The sequence below is a fragment of the Eurosta solidaginis genome, chromosome 1 (genome assembly GCF_040869045.1).
Source record: "Eurosta solidaginis isolate ZX-2024a chromosome 1, ASM4086904v1, whole genome shotgun sequence".
In the NCBI taxonomy this organism is placed as follows: domain Eukaryota; kingdom Metazoa; phylum Arthropoda; class Insecta; order Diptera; family Tephritidae; genus Eurosta; species Eurosta solidaginis.
Window position 1 is genome coordinate 329479928 of NC_090319.1, and position 21993 is coordinate 329501920.

The following is a 21993-nucleotide window of genomic DNA, read 5'->3' on the forward strand; positions in this document are numbered from 1 at the left end:
CTCATTCCTCATTTGTTTTGCATCCCTGGCGTACGATGTCAGCGACTGAACATACCGGACAAATGCAAGATGTGTCAAAAAATTGTCAATTTCTTTTTGGCATTGCAAAAAAGGAAATTATGATTTGCTGGCTGATTGAAAAAAGAGATATTAAAAGCAGTGAAAACTTAAAATCACTCAAAAATAGTGAAGACAATTTCAATTTTTCTAAAATGAGTATTTAAAGCACAATGCATTAACTTGAACAAAACTGTCGGTAGTAAATAGTGAGACGTAATTTTTTTGCCAGCACAAGAACAAAAAGAAAAAGGTGCTCTGTGCGATTCCACTTCACAAAAACATATATTCCATACTTGGTCAGACAGACGTGCTGTAAAAAATTACTGGAACAAATCTTATTAGTAATTTATTTTGAAAAGGACTTAAAGACGTTAAAAAATGTCTACAACGACTATATTAAGTGTGATTCAACATTACCAAAGGAGTATCGAGCATTCCCAGGATGAAGGCAGAGTAAGTACATCCTGAAGGATAGTTAATGTAGTAGTTTTTGCTATAGTTAGCAAATATATTATTATATATTGCTATTATTTGGGGTGCTTTTATTATACATACATATATGAGAAATGTGCACACATATGTACATCTGTCTGGCAATGTATATGCTTGCACAAACTTGAAAATTTCTAATTTTCTTGTTAATGTACTGACGTTGTTTTATAAAGGTAAAACACTAAGCCGAAAGAAAGTCAAGGTCAATAGTTCTTCAACGAATTTTTAGCATCAAATGCTCTTTTGCGCTTACAATGAGAAAAATTATTTATGTATATACACATATGCATATATTTAAAATTTATGAAGTATATAACAACTAAGATAGCTCTAGCTAGCTCTCAACACATAGCCAGCAACACACGCACGCTGCAATTACCAAACAGATCTCTGTGATCGCCAGAACCTCAAGCTGAAACTAACCAATCAAAGGTGCGCTTTGTTCTTTATCTAACGTCAAACAAACTAATTTTTGGTTAAAAATAAAACAGTTTTTTTCTCAATAACCACATGAAATGGGCGATTATAGATGGTCTTAATTACATTAAAATACATCCAGCCTTAACCAGATGGTTCGGCTGCATGTTAAGTTGCAGGAAGATTAAATCACAAGCTTGATTGTACGAGGCCACAAAATCAGGGGACAGGGGCACGCCGCAGGGAGGGGTACTATCACCTCTGCTGTGGACGCTGGTCATAAACCAAATGTTCAGGCGATTCGATGAGGGACCCGTAAAATTTACGGCTTACGCAGACAACGTTGCAATTGTCACAAGTGGAAAGTGCCCTCCAACGATTAGCTCTTTGATGGATCGGAATTTTCATACCCGGGCATCTAATGTCGGGTTGACAGACAAGAAGCGAAGACGGATATGGTCTAGTTTTGAAAGAGGTACAAGGTCCCAAATTGGACCAGGCCTAAGTTAGGAGGGGGGACTCTACAGGAGCAACCTTGCACGAAATATCTAGGAATCATCCTAGACAGTAAGCTGTAATGGAAGCTCAACGTGGAGAAGAAGATGAAAAAGGCTTCAACAGCACTTTATGCATGTAAAATAAAGCTGGGGTCTATGTGGGGTTTCTCGCCCTATTGTTGTAGTTGTATTAACGATAAAGACATTCCCCGAAGGTTTTGGGGAGTGTTATCGATGTTGATGGTCCTCTGCCGGATATAAATCCAGTACGTTCAGGTAACAAAGCACCATTAAGGTACTAGCCCGACCATCTCGGGAATGATTAATATGACCACATTAAACCTTCTAGGCCATCCCGGCCTCCCCACCACCAAGTTCCATGAGGAACTTGGGATCGCCAGAGCCTCGGCTGCTAAAGAAACAGGACTCGCCACGAGGTGGTGAGGTTGACAATTGGGTTGGAGAAGATATATATTGCGCTAGCAACCCCTTGGGAGGGTTGCGCTACACAACCCCTTGAATCCCAGAAGCAGCTAACAAAACAAACCTAACCCTAATTTGAATGGGGTTATATATTTTAGCTAAAATCCAGAGCCGTAGCAAAATCCTCAAATCTCTTGCTGCAGCACTTGGGGTAAAAACAAGGAGACGCTCATTATCGTACATGCAACGCGTTCCCGATAGGTCACCAAGCCTAGAGGTTACTCACTGGATGTAAATATAGGACAGCTAAAACACAGCTCTCAGAAACGCTACGGGCTGTCTTCTTATGTCCCCAGAATGCCACCTACACAGTGAGGCGAGAGTACTCCCCATTAGGGAGAGAAATTAAATGCTTAACAAACAGTTTCTGTTGAATACCCAGAATCCTGGGCATCCCAACAGTCATCTGATTGAACAGGCCTCACCTCCCAGGGGGCTCAAGGAGTTGTTGCTGTTGTTTTTGTAGCGATAAGGTTGCTCCCCGAAGGCTTTGGGGAGTGTTATCGATGTAATGGTCCTTTGCCGGATACAGATCCGGTACGCTCCGGTACCACAGCACCATTAAGGTGCTAGCCCGACCATTTCGGGAACGATTTATGTGGCCACATTAAACCACCAGGCCATTCCCTCCCTCCCCACCCCCAAGTTCCATGAGGAGCTTGGGGTCGCCAGAGCCTCGTCTGTTAGTGAAACAGGATTCGCCGCGGATAGGTGAAGTTGACAATTGTGTTTGGAGAAGCTATATTTTGCGTTGGCAACCTGAAGGGTTGCGCTACACAGCCCCTTGAATCTGGTATTTTAGTCGCCACTTACGACAAGCATACCTACCGCGGGAATATTCTGACCCCGTAACCGCTGGGGTGGGCTCAAGGAATCATCCCCGCTAGCATTGGGAGGAAATACGGCATTTGATAACACAGCCGTACGAAGAAAAAACACACCCTAGCGGGTTAGGGGTTTTAGAATATACCCGCGGCAGGTATGCCTGGGGTAAGAGGCGACTAAAATACCAAAGCGCAACACTTTCCAGGAATTGCCCGGCGAACCCAGTTCTTAAAGATAAATATTGAACTCTCAGAAGAGGAATGCACTCTCCCTAGGAGCGGCGCGTCACACTAGCTCAACTTTGATATGGATACTTTAGCAGGTTAAACTCTTACCTATTCAGAATGAACCCTGACACACATAATGTATGTTCTGCTTGCAATGTGGCCCCACATGACACCAACCATCCCTTTAATTGCAATGTGGAACGAACACCTCCAATAGCCCCTTCACTCTGATCCCCTGTTGAAACTGCAAGTTTCCTTGGACTCCCGTTAGAGGATATTGATGACAATTTGTGAGTGGTCGCACCTATTGGATGTAGCGATTAGAGATATACGCCGCTACCGCCGCCGATTAGGGACGTTTTTCGCACGCCGCTGCGGAATGTCAAAAATATCGGCGCGGCGACGGCGGCGTTCGGCGCGTTACTATATTTTATACTCTTTTAGAAGTGTCCAGGCCATTTATTGCTCATCTCGAAAATTGGACCGATATGGTCGAAAGGGGTATCAAGGAATGCGCATCATTGTCAGTTATAAAAATCCAATTGCGAAATTTAACACTTTCTAGCCGACAAAAGTTATTTGAGAAAACGGGCGATTTCAATGCCGGATTTCGTATTACCGAAATAACCAAGTTTTTAAAACAAAACACTTAAAGAAAAGTTATATAATAAATTTAAATGCTCACTTCGCATAATTTTTCCAAAAACTAATAGGGAAAAATGAATTTAAAAACGTCCCAAAATGTCGCACATATTTTCAAATTGTCCTCAAGTTGCTAAAAAAGCAAGTTACCCGAAAAAGGTGCCGAATTTTATATCCCGATTTGCTAAAAGAATAAGCGAAATCAGTGATGGAAAATCCTTTAGTAGGCTCCAGTGGTTTAAATTCTCCGTTTTAATGATTCTCAGCTCATAGTTGCATATATCTTCAACACGTATGAGAAGGGTTTGAAAAATCACTTTATTTGCTCAATTATAAAATAGCGTCTGAAATATTAATTTTGATTTTCACACTTCATCATTCAACACCCAAGTCCCCCGGTTCCCTTGGAGTGAATCACATTGGATACATCCTATCAATCATGTTTAAATATGACCAACACGTGACGGCTCCTGTTACAAATGTGAATATGTAGGCACATTTTTTAACCAGGTTAGACTTTGTTCTACGCGAGAACACTCAAAGTGGTGAAGCAAAAGCTTTCTCAAGACAGTCGAACAAATGAACGCGTGTTCTACTACCCTAACGTAGGGGATAGTCGAACTAGTCTGAAAACTGGAGGCGGTTATCCATAATGAGCTCTTATATCATAAGGCTGAAAACGAGACTATTGAAGCCAATGTATCGAACACAAACGTTGCAAATTTTGGTCTACATTTTAAAAATTTTATCCACGGTCCTTGTAACGTTTAAATTATATAATCAGATGCGCCAAGGATTATACAATTTTCACCCATGTGTTACCCAATGATATCCACTTAGACTGCTTATGATTTGGAGGGCGGCATCCTTGGCCGAATAGATACTCCCTAGCGTTTCAAGGTGTTTTTTGGTGTAGCTCAGAAGCATAGCGCGACAAAAACATCAATCAGAAAGTCTTCGGAGCTACACCTAGATCTTCTAGGAAAGTGACGTCGATGAAGGTATGAGTTCGAAGTCGCAGTCCTACAGCTGCTTTGCTGGCATATGGTATAAGGGCCCTTTGGCACGATCAACAATAAGCCCGCAATGACGCTAATCGTTAAAACTGGGCCACGAGAGTCATGACTATTAGTAGATAATTGATAGCAACCGTAAGTCGCCTTTGTGCGTGACCAACATGTAGCCACAAATGATTTAAAGAAATCGTGCCGACGACGGGTATTCGAGTTAGCGCAGAACATCTCCTTCGGTGAAACTACGCTACAAATGTGTGACCATATTAAGTATTTCTCCCTCTCTCCGCAAGGAGCTACTCCCGAAATTTGTTGATCGATCCGCAAGATTTTGAGGCAAAAACCGTGGTTTTTTTCGAAATGGCCGAAAAGTCGATTTCCTTAAATACACATAAACAAAACCTTTCCAAATATTATTTTTTAAAATGTTCGCATTACAAGCCTCCCAGATACTCATTCGCATGTTAATGGTATTGTTCCAGATCGTCAAACATACCATTGACGTCAGCAGTATGTTTCCATATTCATTAGTTGTGGACAATGTGACACTCTGAAGTCCAGCCATTCAATTCAGAGGTTTACGCCGATAACTTTGTCGGCGCGCCGGTATATAATATAGCCTACGCCGCCGATTAAGTAACCGGCGTAAACCTCCAGTAGCGAAGGAGGGCTGTGAATTCCCAAAATAGAGAAACACCATTTGCATACCGAAATTAAGAAACCGATTTTTTTTTTTTAAACAGTCATACGTAGGTCAAAATTATCATATTTATTAAAAGTTTTGGAAAAAATGATTTAACGCGAAACGAGCACGGATTAGATGGCAGCTGTTTTGATTATACCTTTGTTCAGAGTCTCCTCCGGGAGTGGAATTTGAACCTGCACTGCGGCGATGACCTATTTGTTAACAAACACTCTCGACCAAAAAACCAATAACAAAAAGGGTTACATTTAAATTGTATTCTTTTTTATATTATCCATAGTCGGCAATACTATAGTTTGCGATTTTACATATAACTTGTGGTTGTTGTTGTTGTTTTAACGATAAAGACAATCCCCGAACGCTTCCCAAGGCAGCCGGTTCTATTCAGTGTAACCCCATTTAATTTGGTGCGTCCCTCCTACAACCACTCTCCTAAGATTTTGGGGAGTGGTATCTATGTTGATGGACCTTTGCCGGATATAGATACGGTATGTTCCGGTAACATAGCACCATTAAGGTACTAATCCGATCATCTCGAGAACGGTTAATATGAACACATTAAACCTTCTAAAAGATATTTCTTGTGCAAGTGGTGCGTTCTCTGAGTGTTGCATTTTTTGTTTAGAAAACATGGAATATTTTCTACTCTTACTACACTTCCTACGCATAGAGAATTGCCATATATATTTTTTTTTTAATTTAATTTGTAAATCTTGACTTTGACCCCCTAACCATTCCAATTGGGCCAAATATTTATATATGACTAGAAGACCCGGCAGACGTTGTCCTGCCCTGAATTTGGCCAATCTGCATACATTTTAATAAGCTTTTTCCGTCTGACTCTGCCCTTTTCACTTTTTCCTAATCCTTTTATTCACTCCTCCCTCCGTCTTTTTCGCTTCATCTATCTCCATCTTCGTCTCATTCTATCTCTTTCTCAATCTCCTTCTCTCTTTTCTCTTCTCTCAATCTTCTCATTCTTCTGCATCCCTTATTGCCTGTCCCAGAAGGTGGTATGTATTTTATTCCAGTCCAAGTCCCAGTCCCACTCCGAGTCTTTGTCCCACTCCGAGTCTCAGTCCCAGTCCTAGTCCTAATCCCAGTCCCAGTCCGTCTCTGGATAATATATTACTCTATACTAAAGCACTCAACAGCTTTCATTTGATATCCATATTGTATAAACACATTCTAGGGGTACCCGGGTCCACATTTTGGCCTATATCTCGAAACCCTAGTCACCCAGGGGTATGAAAATTACACTCTAATAAAGCACTCATCAACAGCTTTCATTTGATATCCACATTCTACAAACACATTCTAGGGGTACCCGGGTCCACGTTTTGGCCTATATCTCGAGACCCTAGTCACCCAGGGGTATGAAAATTACCTTCTACTAAAGCACTCATCAACAGCTTTCATTTGATATCAATATTCCATAAACACATTGTAGGGGTACCCGGGTCCACTTTTTGGCCTATAGCTCGAGACCCTAGTCACCCAGGGGCATGAAAATTACCCTCTACTAAAGCACTCATCAATAGCTTTCATTTGATATCCACATTCTATAAACACATTCTAGGGGTACCCGGGTCCACGTTTTGGCCTATATCTCGAGACCCTAGAGACCTATCCTATATTTCAAGTTAGACCAAACTACACACGGGGTGCAAAACAAATTCAAAAAAGGTTTAGTAGTTTAGGAGTCCATTGGCCTCAATTGTGTGACACGTGTTTTTTATTTAAAGATAATTTTGACCTACATAGGTATTACCTTTTGAAAGGGTGAGACTAAAAAAGCGTGTTTTTTTTCTTTTTCTTTTTTTTGTATTTATTAGGCAGTTCATCCCAGCACAACAATTTGGCAAAAATAATTTTATAGTGCTAGTCGGTAAAAGGCATAAAATAGGAACAATTTAAACTTGAAACTTAAAGCTAACGACTATGGCTAAGAAAAGGTTACAATAAATAATCTATTTAATAAATAATAAATAAACGAATGATAGAGTACATTTGTTTAGAAGAAATCAGTATTTTAATTGTCTAGGTTATTATAGAAACTTATTAATTCTTTATTGAAGAGCAGAGCATTGCTTATAAGCCTAAGTCTAGAAGGGAGCGAGTTCCAAAGACGTATGGAAGTAATGATTATTCAATTTATAAGGACCACTCTAATATACACACTTTATTTGTCGGAAAATACTACAGACAATGTGTCATATAATTAAAAGCAGTGAACGTTGTTATTTTAATAACAATCACAAGCTCTTATATAATACTTATTATTATTATTTATTTATTATTACGGCGTTTTAAGCCTAAAACTTAGATTATTACAAATTATAAGTACATTTTAATAATAATAGGATTTCTAGAAATTTGGGTGTCGGAATGCATGAGATTCCGATCAGCACGGGAACTGGTGGTCCCAATAGGCGAATCTTGAAGTCATGTCATTGGGAGGTTGGAAGGAACGTGTTCTCAATCCTGACCTACTCCAAGACGTATGATTACGCAGTTTTATTATTTATGCTGTGGGAATGCATTTGATTCCGGTCAACCCAAACGCCAACAGCTCAGCAGAGTGAGCCACTCTTATCGGACGTTTGGAAAGGAGGTGTTTCCAATCCTCCCTGTACCAGCTTTTATGTAAACATAATTAATTATAATATATTATTGTTCCACCATTTTTGTAGAAATATACGTGATTCACATGAACACTCCAACTGTTTGTCTGGGACGATATTTTCAGGAACTCTTTCCCAATTTGATTGCGAGCGATATATGTATTTGACCTGATGCATAAGGTTCCTCTGTGTTTGTTGGATTGCCATGTACGCTCAAGGATCAGCAACATGAAATACAGATACAAAATATTTTATCTTATGGGAAGGGTTTTGCAATATTCTAATAAACATTTTTTGAAGGTGTTTAAGTTTTCTCAATTTTTAACATGATTAGGTAGTTCATTAAAACATGCCAGGCCTTTGTAAAATATATTTTGCTTGTCCATTTCTGTTTTTAAAAGAGGTAATCTAAAATTATTATTTTCCCTGATTATGCAAGAGTGGGTTTCATTCACATAAACAAGTTTTTCACTTAGGTAGGCTGGTAATTTACCATGTTTGATATAAAATACAAATTTCATACTATGGTAAAATATCAACTGTTTCACACTCAACCAGTTTAGTGCATCGATCATACTCTCTATGGAAGTGTCGTACCTCATTTTCAATATAAATCTCATAGCTTTGTTTTCCATAACTTGTAACCTGCCGACTTGTGTTTCATTGGCGATAAAGAATATTGTAGGGCAATATAAGACGTGCGGTTCTATGATGGATCTATAAACTTTCAACTTATATTTCTTACTAATAAGTTTACATGATCTCTTCCAAAATTCAATTTTTTTTGCCCATTTTTGCGACAATATAATCAATATAATCCATAAACCTCAGTGTAGCTCGTATTCGTTATATTTAGATCTAAATTAAGTGATTCTTTATTGGCGTCCTAGATAAAACCATGAACTTAGTTTTGTTAACGTTAAGCTTGAGTTTACTAATGCAAAGCCATATGTATAATGAGTCCAAATCTTCTTGCATTTTGTTCCTTGCTATTGAAATGTCCGTTTCAATTACTTCAAGTAGCGCATCATCTGCAAACAACCTGATTTGACTATATTTCAGTGCTGATGATATATCGTTTATGTAAATGTTGAACAGGATTGGTGCTAATACCGACCCTTGTGGTAAGCCTATGTCCACTTGTACCTCGGATGAGACTACTGACTCTATGGTTATTCTTTGTTTCCGGTCTGATAAGAAGCTTCTAAACCACTGCAATTCCTTTTCCCTAATCCCAATTTTTTGTAGTTTATCGAGCATTATATTCCCATCAATTCTTTCGAACGCTCTTTTCAGGTCAATGAAAACTGCTACTATATGTTTTTTTAGGCTCAGCTCTTTCTTCCAGCTAGATATGACGTAATTTACCGCCGTCTCGCAAGAGTGCCTTTCTCGGAAACCGGATCGTTCCTGTATAACGATTTTATTATTTTCTAAGTAATTAACCAGTTGATTTTTTATTAAAAATTTCCAGAATTTTTTCTATGTTCGGCAATGTATTTATCGGCCTTAGTTCTGCCATTATTGAATCTTTTACTTTCCTAATTGGTACTATTGTCGAAATTTTCCACATGTCTGGCACTATTCCAGTAGTCATGGATTTGTTTGTAGCGGTTGCATAGATTTAGGAGATTGCTATTACAAATAGAATAAACCAGTTGTATGCAACAGCAAAAAATACTCACTGAAGGTTTTAAAGAATGTTAAAGAAGTGCCAGGAGTCCGAATTGCAATACGGTACTTTAGGGTGTTAGTTCTTTCAAGTACTAACCATCGTGTACTATAAACTATTTCTTTTAACCACTTCGAACCTTCTGTTGTTGTTGTTGAAGCGATAAGGTTGGTCCCCGAAGGCTTTGGGGAGTGTTATCGATGTGATGGTCCTTTGCCGGATACAGATCCGGCACGCTCCGGTAATACAGCCCCATTAAGGTGCTAGCCCGACCATCTCGGGAACGATTTATATGGCCACATTAAACCTTCAGGCCATCCCTGCCTCCCCACCCCCAAGTTCCATGAGGAGCTTGGGGTCGCCAGAGCCTCGTCTGTTAGTAAAACAGGATTCGCCGCGGATAGGTGAGGTTGACAATTGGGTTTGGAGAAGCTGTATATTGCGCTGGCAACCTGAAGGATTGCGCTATACAGCCCCTTGAATCTGGTATTTTAGTCGCCTCTTACGACAGGCATACCTACCGCGGGTATATTCTGACCCCCTAACCCGCTGGGGGGGGGGGGGGGGGACCTTCTAAGTCTTTGCAGCTTTTCCAATACCACTAGCAGGCGATAATCTGGCGAATCGTTGCCGAGATAGCTCGGTAAGTACGTTTTGGGATTGAAGGGTTTGATATGCGCAGTAAAAAGCTTTATAGCTTCACATCTTCCGCAACCTAATTTCAACCTCAACTACCCGATGTGAAATATGAATATAGCAAACACATATGTATTTAGCGTACTAAACTACTCATGGGAGTCAAGAGTGGGGGATGTCCTGGAAGGTTCAATGTTGTCATATTAAATCGTTCGCGAAATGGTCTGGCTTGAACGTTAGTGATAGATTTTACCGGAACGTCCCAGATCTATATCCGGCAAAGGGCCATCAACACCGATAACATTCTCCAAAACTTTCGGGGAGTTGCCTTATCGCTACAACATCCGAGTTTCCTGCTCAGCTCTCCATCCAGCGATGCCGAGTATTTTTATCAGATATATTAATAAACTAGAGGCTCCCCATATAAGGATTAGTGAAAGCTCTCAATTATAATCCCCCTTTATTTGCCTATACTGAACTAAATAGTTATTTCTAATTTCCAGCTATTACATTGCATTAACAAACTATATAGATTACCTGTAAAGGTGGAACATTTACAAGAAACAGGCGTTGGCAAAACAGTGAATTCATTACGCAAATATAATGGTGAGATTGGTGTGGCTGCTAAAGCATTGGTTACCAAATGGAAAGCAATGGTAGCGGCTGAAGAAGAACCTACCGAAGCCAATAATTGTGAAAATAATGATGATAATGACGATGATGGTGATGATGGGAACAATGGAAATGACCATGGGTCAGGCGATGATGATCATTGTGATACAAAATCTCATAATAATAATAAAAAGAGTTCCATAACTACGACTAGTGAGAGCACATCAAAAGAACGGCAATCTAATAATATTACCCACAACAAAAAAAGTAATTCAGAAAACCACAAATCAAAGTCGCATAGAGAAGAAAAATCCAATAAGCATTCACACACAGAACACTCATCATCAAAACACAAAAGACATGGTGATCAAGAAGAAAATGGTGTACAAAACGAAAAGAGGATTAAAAATGGCGAGCATAGTGATGAGAATAAGAAACGCGATAATCATAAACACAAAACATCACATCAAAAAGGTGATCGTCAGCATGCAGAAGATGAAAAGGAACCAAGTTCAAACAAAGATGCCAAAACTAGCTCTTCTAAACAAATATCTCATCATCATCGCAATGGTGGTGATAGCGATTCAAAAGAAAAGAAGGAAAATAGTCAGCACAAGGATGAAAAACGAAAGGAGCACGCAAGTTCTTCTAAACATAAATCAAATGAAAACGAAGAGGTTGCAATAAGAAATAATAGTGAAAGCGAGAAAAAAAGATCATCATCCAAGGAGAAAGATAGGAAAGAAAGAACAAAAGAGGTATGTATACAACAAGTACTGTAGAAGTATATGATTCGACTGTATCTGGTTATTCGATAAGAGATTGGAACCCATTTTTGAAATCACAATAGATATGTAATGAGCTCTGTGAAGTTGGCACCTACTTGGGCGAATAATTAAAAAACCATATCTCATTCGTTTGTCCACCGTTTGTCCCGCAAAAATTTTCGTATGTCCACCTTTTGTTAAAAAGTTACTTCCCAAAAAAAAAAAAAACCTGTGTGAAGTTGGCACCTCCATTTGCGAGTATTTAAAAAAACTAAATGCCATTCGTTTGTCCATCGTTTGTCCACGTTTGTCCAGGAAAAATTTTCGTTTGTCCACCTTTTGTTAAAAAGTTATAAAAAAAATATTTTTTTTCGAAAAAACCCAAACAAATTTTTTGTTTCGCTTTATTGTGCTAAATCGTATGTCCGTCGTTTGGCCATCGTTTGTCCATGTTTGTCCAGGAAAAATTTTCGTTTGTCCACCTTTTTTTAAAAAGTTATTTCAAAAAAACAAAAATTGTGTGTGAAGTTGGCACCTCCATTTACGAGTAATTAAAAAAACCAAATGCCATTCGTTTGTCCATCGTTTGTCCATCGTTTGTCCACGATTGTCCAGGAAAAATTTTCGTTTGTCCACCTTTTGTTAAAAAGTTATTTCAAAAAAACAAAAATCGTGTGTGAAGTTGGCACCTCCATTTACGAGTAATTAAAAAAAACCAAATGCCATTCGTTTGTCCTCGTTTGTCCACGTTTGTCCAGGAAAATTTTTCGTTTGTCCACCTTTTATTAAAAAGTTATAACAAAAATATTTTTTTTCGAAAAAACCCAAACAAATTTTTTGTTTCGCTTTATTGTGCTAAATCGTATGTCCGTCGTTTGCCCATCGTTTGTCCACGATTGTCCAGGAAAAATTTTCGTTTGTCCACCTTTTGTTAAAAAGTTATTTCAAAAAAACAAAAATCGTGTGTGAAGTTGGCACCTCCATTTACGAGTAATTAAAAAAACCAAATGCCATTCGTTTGTCCATCGTTTGTCCACGTTTGTCCAGGAAAATTTTTCGTTTGTCCACCTTTTGTTAAAAAGTTATAACAAAAATATTTTTTTTTGAAAAAACCCAAACAAATTTTTTGTTTCGCTATATTGTGCTAAATCGTATGTCCGTCGTTTGCCCATCGTTTGTCCACGATTGTCCAGGAAAAATTTTCGTTTGTCCACCTTTTGTTAAAAAGTTATTTCAAAAAAACAAAAATCGTGTGTGAAGTTGGCACCTCCATTTACGAGTTATTAAAAAAACCAAATGCCATTCGTTTGTCCACGTTTGTCCAGGAAAATTTTTCGTTTGTCCACCTTTTGTTAAAAAGTTATAACAAAAATATTTTTTTTCGAAAAAACCCAAAAAATTTTTTGTTTCGCTTTATTGTGCAAAATCGTATGTCCGTCGTTTGCCCATCGTTTGTCCATGTTTGTCCAGGATAAATTTTCGTTTGTCCACCTTTTTCTATAAAATTATTTCAAAAAAACAAAAATTGTGTGTGAAGTTGGCACCTCCATTTACGAGTAATTAAAAAAACCAAATGCCATTCGTTTGTCCATCGTTTTTCCACGTTTGTGCAAGAAAATTTTTCGTTTGTCCACCTTTTGTTAAAAAGTTATAACAAAAATATTTTTTTTCGAAAAAACCCAAACAATTTTTTGTTTCGCTTTATTGTGCTAAATCGTATGTCCGTCGTTTGCCCATGTTTGTCCAGGAAAAATTTTCGTTTGTCCACCTTTTGTTAAAAATTTATTTCAAAAAAACAAAAATCGTGTGTGAAGTTGGCACCTCCATTTACGAGTAATTAAAAAAACCAAATGCCATTCGTTTGTCCATCGTTTTTCCACGTTTGTCCAGGAAAAATTTTCGTTTGTCCACCTTTTGTTAAAAAGTTATAACAAAAATATTTTTTTTTCGAAAAAAACCCAAAAAATTTTTTGTTTCGCTTTATTGTGCTAAATCGTATGTCCGTCGTCTTTGTGGTATGAATTTAGCAAATCTAAGGTTTCGTCCAGTTTATCCTCCTTTACTAATGCAAACACATCGTCTACGTATTTACTAAGTAGTCTCGTGTTCTTTACTACTTTTCCTAAAATTTCTTCCATTACAATGTCGGAAAGAACACGAGACTACTTAGTAAATACGTAGACGATGTGTTTGCATTAGTAAAGGAGGATAAACTGGACGAAACCTTAGTTAGATTTGCTAAATTCATACCACAAAGACATACAATTCAAGATGGAGTTGGAAAAAGATGGCAAATTACCATTTTTAGATTCCTTGGTATGTAAAATAAGCAATAAAATTAAAGTAGATTGGTACCAAAAGCCTACAAGTTCAGGACGTATTATAAATTATTTATCTAAACATCCGAAAGGTATGATTTTTAATACAGCGAAAAATTTTATCCGGCGAGTTTTAGAGACTAGTGATTAAATTTTTCACCCTGAGAATAAAAAACGTATCGAGCACATTCTCAAGATGAACGATTTCCCGTCCGGGGTAATACGTAGGTTGATAAACACGCATCATAAGGGTACCAAATCAAAAATCGAAGGTGAAAAACCGATTACATATAAATCTATTATATATATACCTGGCTTTTCCGAAAGATTACAATGTTCAAATATTTATGATAAAGAAAGAATCGGAATTGCACACAAACCGGCGTACACAAACCAAATATTTTTCAAGAATATGAAAAGTAAATTAGAAACGATGGAGAAAAGCAATATTGTATACAAGATACCATGTGCAGGAGACGGAGATAACATTTGTGCGAAAGAATATGTTGGCACAACGAAAAATAAGTTAAAAACAAGAATAGCAGGGCACCGATCTGACATCAAATGTTTACAATCAAGCAATACACATAAAACAGCACTTGCGGCCCACTGTGCGGAGAGCGGACATAAACCAGACTTTGACGCTGTGAGCATACTACAACAAGAACAGCATTACAACAAACGCTTTACTTTGGAGATGCTCCACATAATAGACACGGACGAGAACAAAAGATTGAACTACAAGAAAGACTCCGAAATGTGTGCACACATCTACCGCCACTTACTTGACTCGCGAAAATCAGTTCAACAACAGCATCTCGAACAGACGCTGCCCACCTAACATCTGAACTCATGTATGTATGTTTGCAGTAATGCTAATATGTTTATACATACATATATATACTTTGCCTGTGATAAATTGTGTAAAATAAAGTGTTTATTTATTTATTATTGTAGTCCCCGATGACGATCTCCGTTGGAGATCGAAATATATTGGAACAAAAACAACAACAACTTGTTTAATTTATTGACCTAGAGCCAGTTAGAAGAAATAATTGTTAAATTTAAAGGTCGCCAAAAAACAAAATTTGTTTTAATATTTCATAAAAACCAACAAAAAATAATCAAATATGCTTACCTTTGATGATCAAAAACTGAATATAGTTTTTCAATCACATTTTGGAATCAAATTTGAATCAAATGTATTTACTTTAGGTGATCAAAAATTTATAATCATTTTTCAATCAGCTTTCTGAATGTTTTCTGACTATATTTGTTGACTGAATAATGAGTTTTATACTTGTTAAAACTTTACTTTTCATTGAAAATCTTATTTTTTCACATACACACATTTTTTCAATCATGAAGTTCAGAAAAATATGTATATAAAATGTTTATTATTAAAATATTCTTCAAGACAATATAATGCAAATGCTGCTCGTGCCCGAAGATTTCCCCATTTCTCCACCTTCGGCTTCCCAGAAAATACATAATAGTTGGACAATGCAAAAGTTGTGAACTATTTGACCAGGTAAGCGAAACTCTCTTGACATATGTACCTGGATATGCCTTCAACATCCCGTGCCGTATCGTATTTTAAGATATTGACGACCATACCGTATGTTGGATGTTGTAGTCGCAGGTGTATATAGGTCAACTTTGTTTGCGAGTGACCTGTGGTTCAAATAGCTCACTTCCGCATGCTTTCTTCCCCTGATGAAATAAGATTATTATGTAGTATCTATGTATTTAGAATGAGATATGAAGAATAAATGCATCATAATCGCTTTCAAAAATGATTCAAAAATCTCAACCAAAACGATTGAAATATGTTCACGAATATGATCAGAAAATGACTCTTAAAAGTAGTCAAATATTACTCTAAAACAATTAAAGCTCAATTTTACAATGATATCAAATATGAACAAAAAGCGTTTCGAAATATGAATCATAAATGATTATTCAAGAATAATCACATTTATGGTACATTTTTCTCCCGACGATACGTTAATTTTCGAACAGAAAATGCTTTTAAATTTGAACGTTTTTAATCATCTTGGGGTATGATATTTGAATATTTTTTGATCAAAATTTTCAAAAAATGCTGGCTGGGAAGACGAACAGACTACATGATTCCCTATCTGAGCTTCGGGGAGATCTTAAGGCCACAATAGAGGTGGACGGTTGGCGCAAGGGTGCGCAAATGGCGGACGAGGCGATACATGTGTACACCGATGGTTCCAAAATAGTGGAAGGAGTAGGGTCTGCGGTATACTGCGCTGATCCGGAAATAAGCAGATCCTACAGGTTGCCGGATTACTGTAGCGTTTTCCAAGCGGAAATATTAGCCGTAACCAAAGCAATAGAAACCCTGGAAGAGAATAGCTTAAGCTGCAACCGTGTTAACTTTTATATTGATAGTCAAGCAGCAATTAAGGCAATAATCTCGCATAGCACAGCATCTAAATGCGTGTTAGAGTGTAAGCAGTCTCTGGAGAGAATCGGGACAGGAAGAAGCATATATCTATATTGGGTCCCAGGGCATATGGGAATAGAATAGGACGAACTAGCTAAAAAGGGCGCATCCCTTGAAGCTTGCTCCGTAGATGTCCCAATTAGATTGGGCGAGATTAAGCGAAGTCGAGAGGTGCACATGATCGACCAAGCGGGAAAGGCGTGGGTTCAAGCGCGGGGCTGTAAAGTGTCGAAGATTATGTGTAGGTCTTACAACCTTAGACTAACACAGTTGCTCCTATCATTAAAAAGAGAGGACTGTAGACTCATGACGGGTATTCTGACTGGACACTGCCTGCTGGCGTCACATGCCTTTAAACTAGGCTTGGTCAGTGATAGCAGATGTAGGAAGTGCGGGTTGGAGGAGGAAACGATCGAGCACGTTCTGTGCTCGTGCCCTGCACTTGCCAGGCTAAGACTCCAGCTATTAGGAGTGATACAGCTGTCAGATCTAGAAGCAGCAAGTGGTTTAAGTCCTAGGAAGCTTCTAGTATTTGCCAGGAGGACGGAGTTATTTTATAACTTATGTCCTGGTTTTTGATAGGGTTTTTCAGTTTGGTCGTTAAAACAAACTTCTGGTAACACTACGGACTCAATCAGTCTATGTGAGGTCCTCATGGACCGGCCAGTTCAACCTACCTACCTACCTCCCATATTTTGTTTTTAGCGTCAATAAAATTGTATCAACAGAGAACGTAGTACAACAAGATTAGTCAATACATATTATCATGCTATCAAATCCAAAAGTAAGGAATTCGCCCAGACGATCTTCCTCCTTCCTCGTCTTGAATTCCCTACTGGCGAACCGATAGCATGATATCATGCGATGTGGTCTCTTAACTATCCACTACTCTTTCTATCTAGGCCTTTTATTAATGTTTTTAGCAGGGTATTTTCATTAGTCTCTAAGATAAAATATTAAGATGTAGGAATCGGCACAAAATATAACTCAACTACTTATATAACCCTAAAATCGATAAAAATACGTGTAACTTATAAATTCTACTTCTTTCAATAAAGAGTAAACACGATAAAAGTAAATCGTCTTCAAAAGATTCTTCACATCGCGACAAGCATCACAAGTCATCTAGTAAGTTATCTACAACAGCCGAACAACCTACTTCATCATCATCAAATATTAAACCAGATAGTACTAGCGGCAGCAGCAGCAGCAAACGGAAGCGTCATCATGACAGCGATTCAAATGATGCAACTTCTCCATCAAAATCCAAAGCTGCTAAAACATCGAAAAGTCCAACAAAACAAAAAATGACGCCAACCAACGATAACGAAAATGATGGTGATGATGATGGCATTGATTCGTCAATGGGTGCAAACTTCGCCGATGTTCTAGGCATGCTAATGATGCCAACAAAGAAATCAAAGAAATTATTGAGCAACAACAAATCACCAACAATTAGTACACCTAGCAGGAATATTTCTACAGAGAAACCTAGTAGTAGCAACAATACCACTTATAAAGATAATAGAAATGAATATAAACCCAGTTCCATATCATCTTCAACCTCATTCAAGCCAGTAGATACGGTAAGAGCACAAATGTGTTATTTTAGTTAAATTAAGAAGTATAGAATGAAATGGATTGAGGTGCTTGGGATGCGAAAACTATTTTTCCCTTTTTACACTTTTTGAGTTTGGATATTTTTTGGAAATGAATATTAAGTTATTTAACTAATTTATATATTCTCAGAAACCCGAGCTTTTATCATCATCAACTAAGTTGGATCCGCTTGATCCTAGTATTGCTTTGGAATTGCCCACAATTTCGCCCAACTATAAACCGCTTCCGACGAATAAGATTGTAATGGAGTGTATTTATCGCAATAGCGGAATAGTAAACAGCGCTCCTAAGCCACCTGTGCGTACATTCACTGATGCTGAAGCTATTAGCCATGGCATATCTTCGAAAACAATGCGGTAAGTGTATGCCCTCATGTAATATGCAAACATATGATAGAATTCACTAACTTTTTGCTTTAAAACTACAGTACCAAAATTTACTCTGGTATTAAGACTGGCCAGATGTTGCAAGTGCCATTACTATTTGATTTATGTATACGAGTTTTGCAGAAAAATATCGATGGTAGGACCTTACTAAATTAGTATGCAAAAGTTAGTATTAATGAAATTTTTTTTTTTTTATATAGCACTTGAGTACACTGGTGGTGTACCTTTCGATGTGCTACGTCCAGTTTTGGAGCGCGCTACACCACTGCAACTACTCACTTTTGAAGAGTATAATCCGTATTTAATGGAGGATAGCGATTGTTTGTGGCAAATTCATGTGCAGCGAAGTTTTCGTTCTAAAAAACGGGAAGAAATGGAATCGTGGCGTGAAATGTATTTGGTAAGTACGAATAATTTTAACATACTTATAAGTTGAAATCATAAATGCATGCCTAAATTTTTTGTTTATCAAAAATGTAGCGCTGTGAGGACGAGAAGGAGCGCAAATTGAGCAGTCTTATGGAAACTATTAAAAACTCACAAAAAATAATTACAGCGCCTATACGTAAAACACAATTAGCTTTTGTCGACTCAATGGTGAAACCGCCACGGAATGTGCTACGTAAACAAGAACAGTTTGGCACCAAAGAAAAACTTGTTGCCACGCCTGCTTCACGTGTCGCTGCACTTTCTAATGTTACACCAAATGCTGTTAAAGTGGGCGATACACGCTTACGAGTAGCGGCTACAGTGCGTGATACAGCACAAGTTGTTGGTAAGCTAAAGATCTCTACTGAAATCAAATCTATTTATTAACTACTCGCTTCAATTAAATTTCAGCTAATCCTGCGCGTGGAAAAAAGGCACCCCTCATGGCCAAAACATTGCAGTTTATCCGTGGCCGTCACAAGCGTTAAGCCAAAAATGTTCCAAATTGTGTTAGCTTAGTTTTTGTTGATTTAAATTTGATTTAGAAAAAACTATTTGTGGATGATGTGCGTTTTAATTAAATTTAAATGTAAGACTAGTTCACTATATACTAAACAATCTTTATATTGTTAGCTTAATTTACAAAGGTTTTCCTATAACTAACTATAAATATTACACTCAGATATGACTTTTTAAAACTGGAAAAACTCTTGGGACTTCCAAATTACTTTAGAAACTGCTTTTTCTAGAAGCGGTGTTGTCCCACGTCTGCGAAAATTGATCTGCATTGCAGATGCCGTTCGAAGTCGGCATAAAACATGAAGGTCCCGCCAATTCATAGAAAAAAAAGTTGTTCGACGCAAATTGGAAGAAAAGTTCGTCCTAGATCTCCTCAATAGTATATCGCGCCAAATATTTATTTTGATTGACATAAGATTTGTATCAAAAAAATTTTCAAAAAAGTTGTTGGTTAGGGCTTTTGTGAATTAAGGTAACAATATGCTTATATATAAATTCATTATATAAAAAAGTATAAATATTATAAATTATCAAAAAATTGTCATGCAAGCAGTTTAACATCACATATTCATACACATTTAATAAAATTTATATAAGTAAATAAATAAACCAATTTATGTAACGCATATATAAATATATTTAGTTATCATAGATTATACCTAATATAAGTTTGTCGTTGAAAATTGTTTTAATAATATTAATTGATTGATTTGTAAACATACGTAACAAAAATGTAGCGCATGTAAGATACATACATACAATTAAATACACAGTACATCCTGATGTGTAGCACAAGCACTTGGGCTGTACTTATCGTTAAAAGAACAATCAGAAAATTTGCTTTTAAATTATATTGAAACAAACAATATCATTTGAAGGTGTAGTGTTAAAGTAGAAAATTACTAAATAATAATAGAAAAACAGATCAAAATAACTAAAATTATATTTTATAATTATCTATGATAAAAGCATGTTTTATTGGGCCGTCCTATTCTGCAGCTCATTTTAAAAATTATAAATAACATTTTTCATAAGTTTAGAAACTATTCATTCTCAATTTGATTCACTTGAATTGATTTAATTTATTTTCAGTTTTCGTACGAGTTGAGAAACATTGGGGAGAACGAGAGAATATAATTTTTCTATTTAGAATGGTAACAAAAATTCGATAATAAGCATTATTTCGACTGCTGAGCGGAATTGCACCCATTCTCGGGTACGCTTCAAAAACGACCTATCTCACAAAACTTTTGAAAAACGCCCTCTCAGAATTTGAAGAACGCCACATCTTAGAATATTTTTCAAAAACTCTCTATCTAAAGACTTGTTTCACAGACGCCCTACCAGAATATAAGGTCGATACATTTACATTTATGAACAAATTCTGGTATATGAAGTCTTTTTACAAAATTCTGAAATAGGGTATTTTTGAAACAAATACTGAGATAGAGCGTTTTTGAAAATATTCTGATAGCCAAGATAGGGTGACATTCCATTCAGTTGCCCATTTCAAATTTAGAGCCCAACCAGCGCTTCATTGACTTGAGAATAAATACTAATCAAATTGATATTTGACCAAAACTTGTATTATTGAGGTTAAGCATTTTGTTCTCTATGTGTAAAAATAGGAAGTGCAGAGAGGGGAGGGGAGCGTTGAGCTCAGCGAAATCTACTGTTTGTGTACTTTATTTATTTTTATTATACCGTGGTGTGATCGTAGCGTGCTCGCCTACCACACCGGATGCCCTGGGTTCAAACCCCGGGCAAAGCAACATCAAAAATTTTAGAAATAAGGTTTTTCAATTAGAAGAAAATTTTTCTAAGCGGTGTCGCCCCTCGGCAGTGTTTGGCAAGCGTTCCGGGTGCATTTCTGTCATGAAAAGCTCTTAGTGAAAACTTATCTGCCTTGCAGATGCCGTTCGGAGTCGGCATAAAATCATATAGGTCCCGTCCGGCCAATTTGTAGGGAAAATCAAGAGGAGCACGACGCAAATTGGAAGAGAAGCTCGGCCTTAGATCTCTTCGGAGGTTATCGCGCCTTACATTTATTTTTAAACGGTTTTATTTAGCTTAAGTTGGCAGGCCGCATGGCCGCATGCACGGCTGCACGGCCGTTGTGAACGAATCTTGTAATTGAAATTTAAGTAACTTCCCGATAAGCTACAAGCATGAAACTTGGAATATAGTTCAGAACCCGATGACAATGCAATAATAAGAAAAAAATCGCCGCTAGGTGGCGCATGGATCGAGATATTCGCAAAAATCGTATTTGTGGACCGATTTGGCTCATATTTGGAACACTTAATACATACAAGAATAGAAATCGACCTGTGAAAAAAAATCGCCGCTAGGTGGCGCATGGATCGAGATATTCGCAAAAATCGTATTTGTGGACCGATTTGGCTCATATTTGGAACACTTAATACATATAAGAATAGAAATCGACCTGTGAAAGAAAATCGCCGCTAGGTGGCGCCTGGATCGAGATATTCACAAAAATCGTATTTTTGGCCCGATTTGGCTCATATTTGGAACACATAATACATACAAGAATTGAAAGCGACCTATCAAAAAA

The 21993-nt window shown here is 37.5% G+C and overlaps 1 protein-coding gene across 1 annotated transcript; it reads left to right on the forward strand.

The window, feature by feature from the left end:
• The first annotated feature begins 88 nt into the window (after positions 1 to 88).
• EloA (elongin A) lies at positions 89 to 20999 on the forward strand. The gene is made up of 9 exons (XM_067762136.1): positions 89 to 513; positions 10795 to 11661; positions 17523 to 18050; positions 18214 to 18440; positions 18512 to 18606; positions 18671 to 18870; positions 18951 to 19245; positions 19311 to 19408; positions 20511 to 20999. Exons 1-8 carry the CDS (start codon positions 439 to 441, stop codon positions 19385 to 19387), a joined length of 2364 nt encoding a protein of 787 aa, XP_067618237.1. The 5' UTR covers positions 89 to 438; the 3' UTR covers positions 19388 to 19408; positions 20511 to 20999.
• Positions 21000 to 21993: the final 994 nt, after the last annotated feature.

Bases quoted from the DNA above. Each gene is read 5' to 3' on its own strand.
- EloA (XM_067762136.1), top strand. From the start codon at position 439: ATGTCTACAACGACTATATTAAGTGTGATTCAACATTACCAAAGGAGT. The intron at 514-10,794 runs GTAAGTACATCC...TCTAATTTCCAG, and splicing joins ATTCCCAGGATGAAGGCAGA to CTATTACATTGCATTAACAA. The intron at 18,441-18,511 runs GTAAGTGTATGC...TTAAAACTACAG, and splicing joins ATATCTTCGAAAACAATGCG to TACCAAAATTTACTCTGGTA.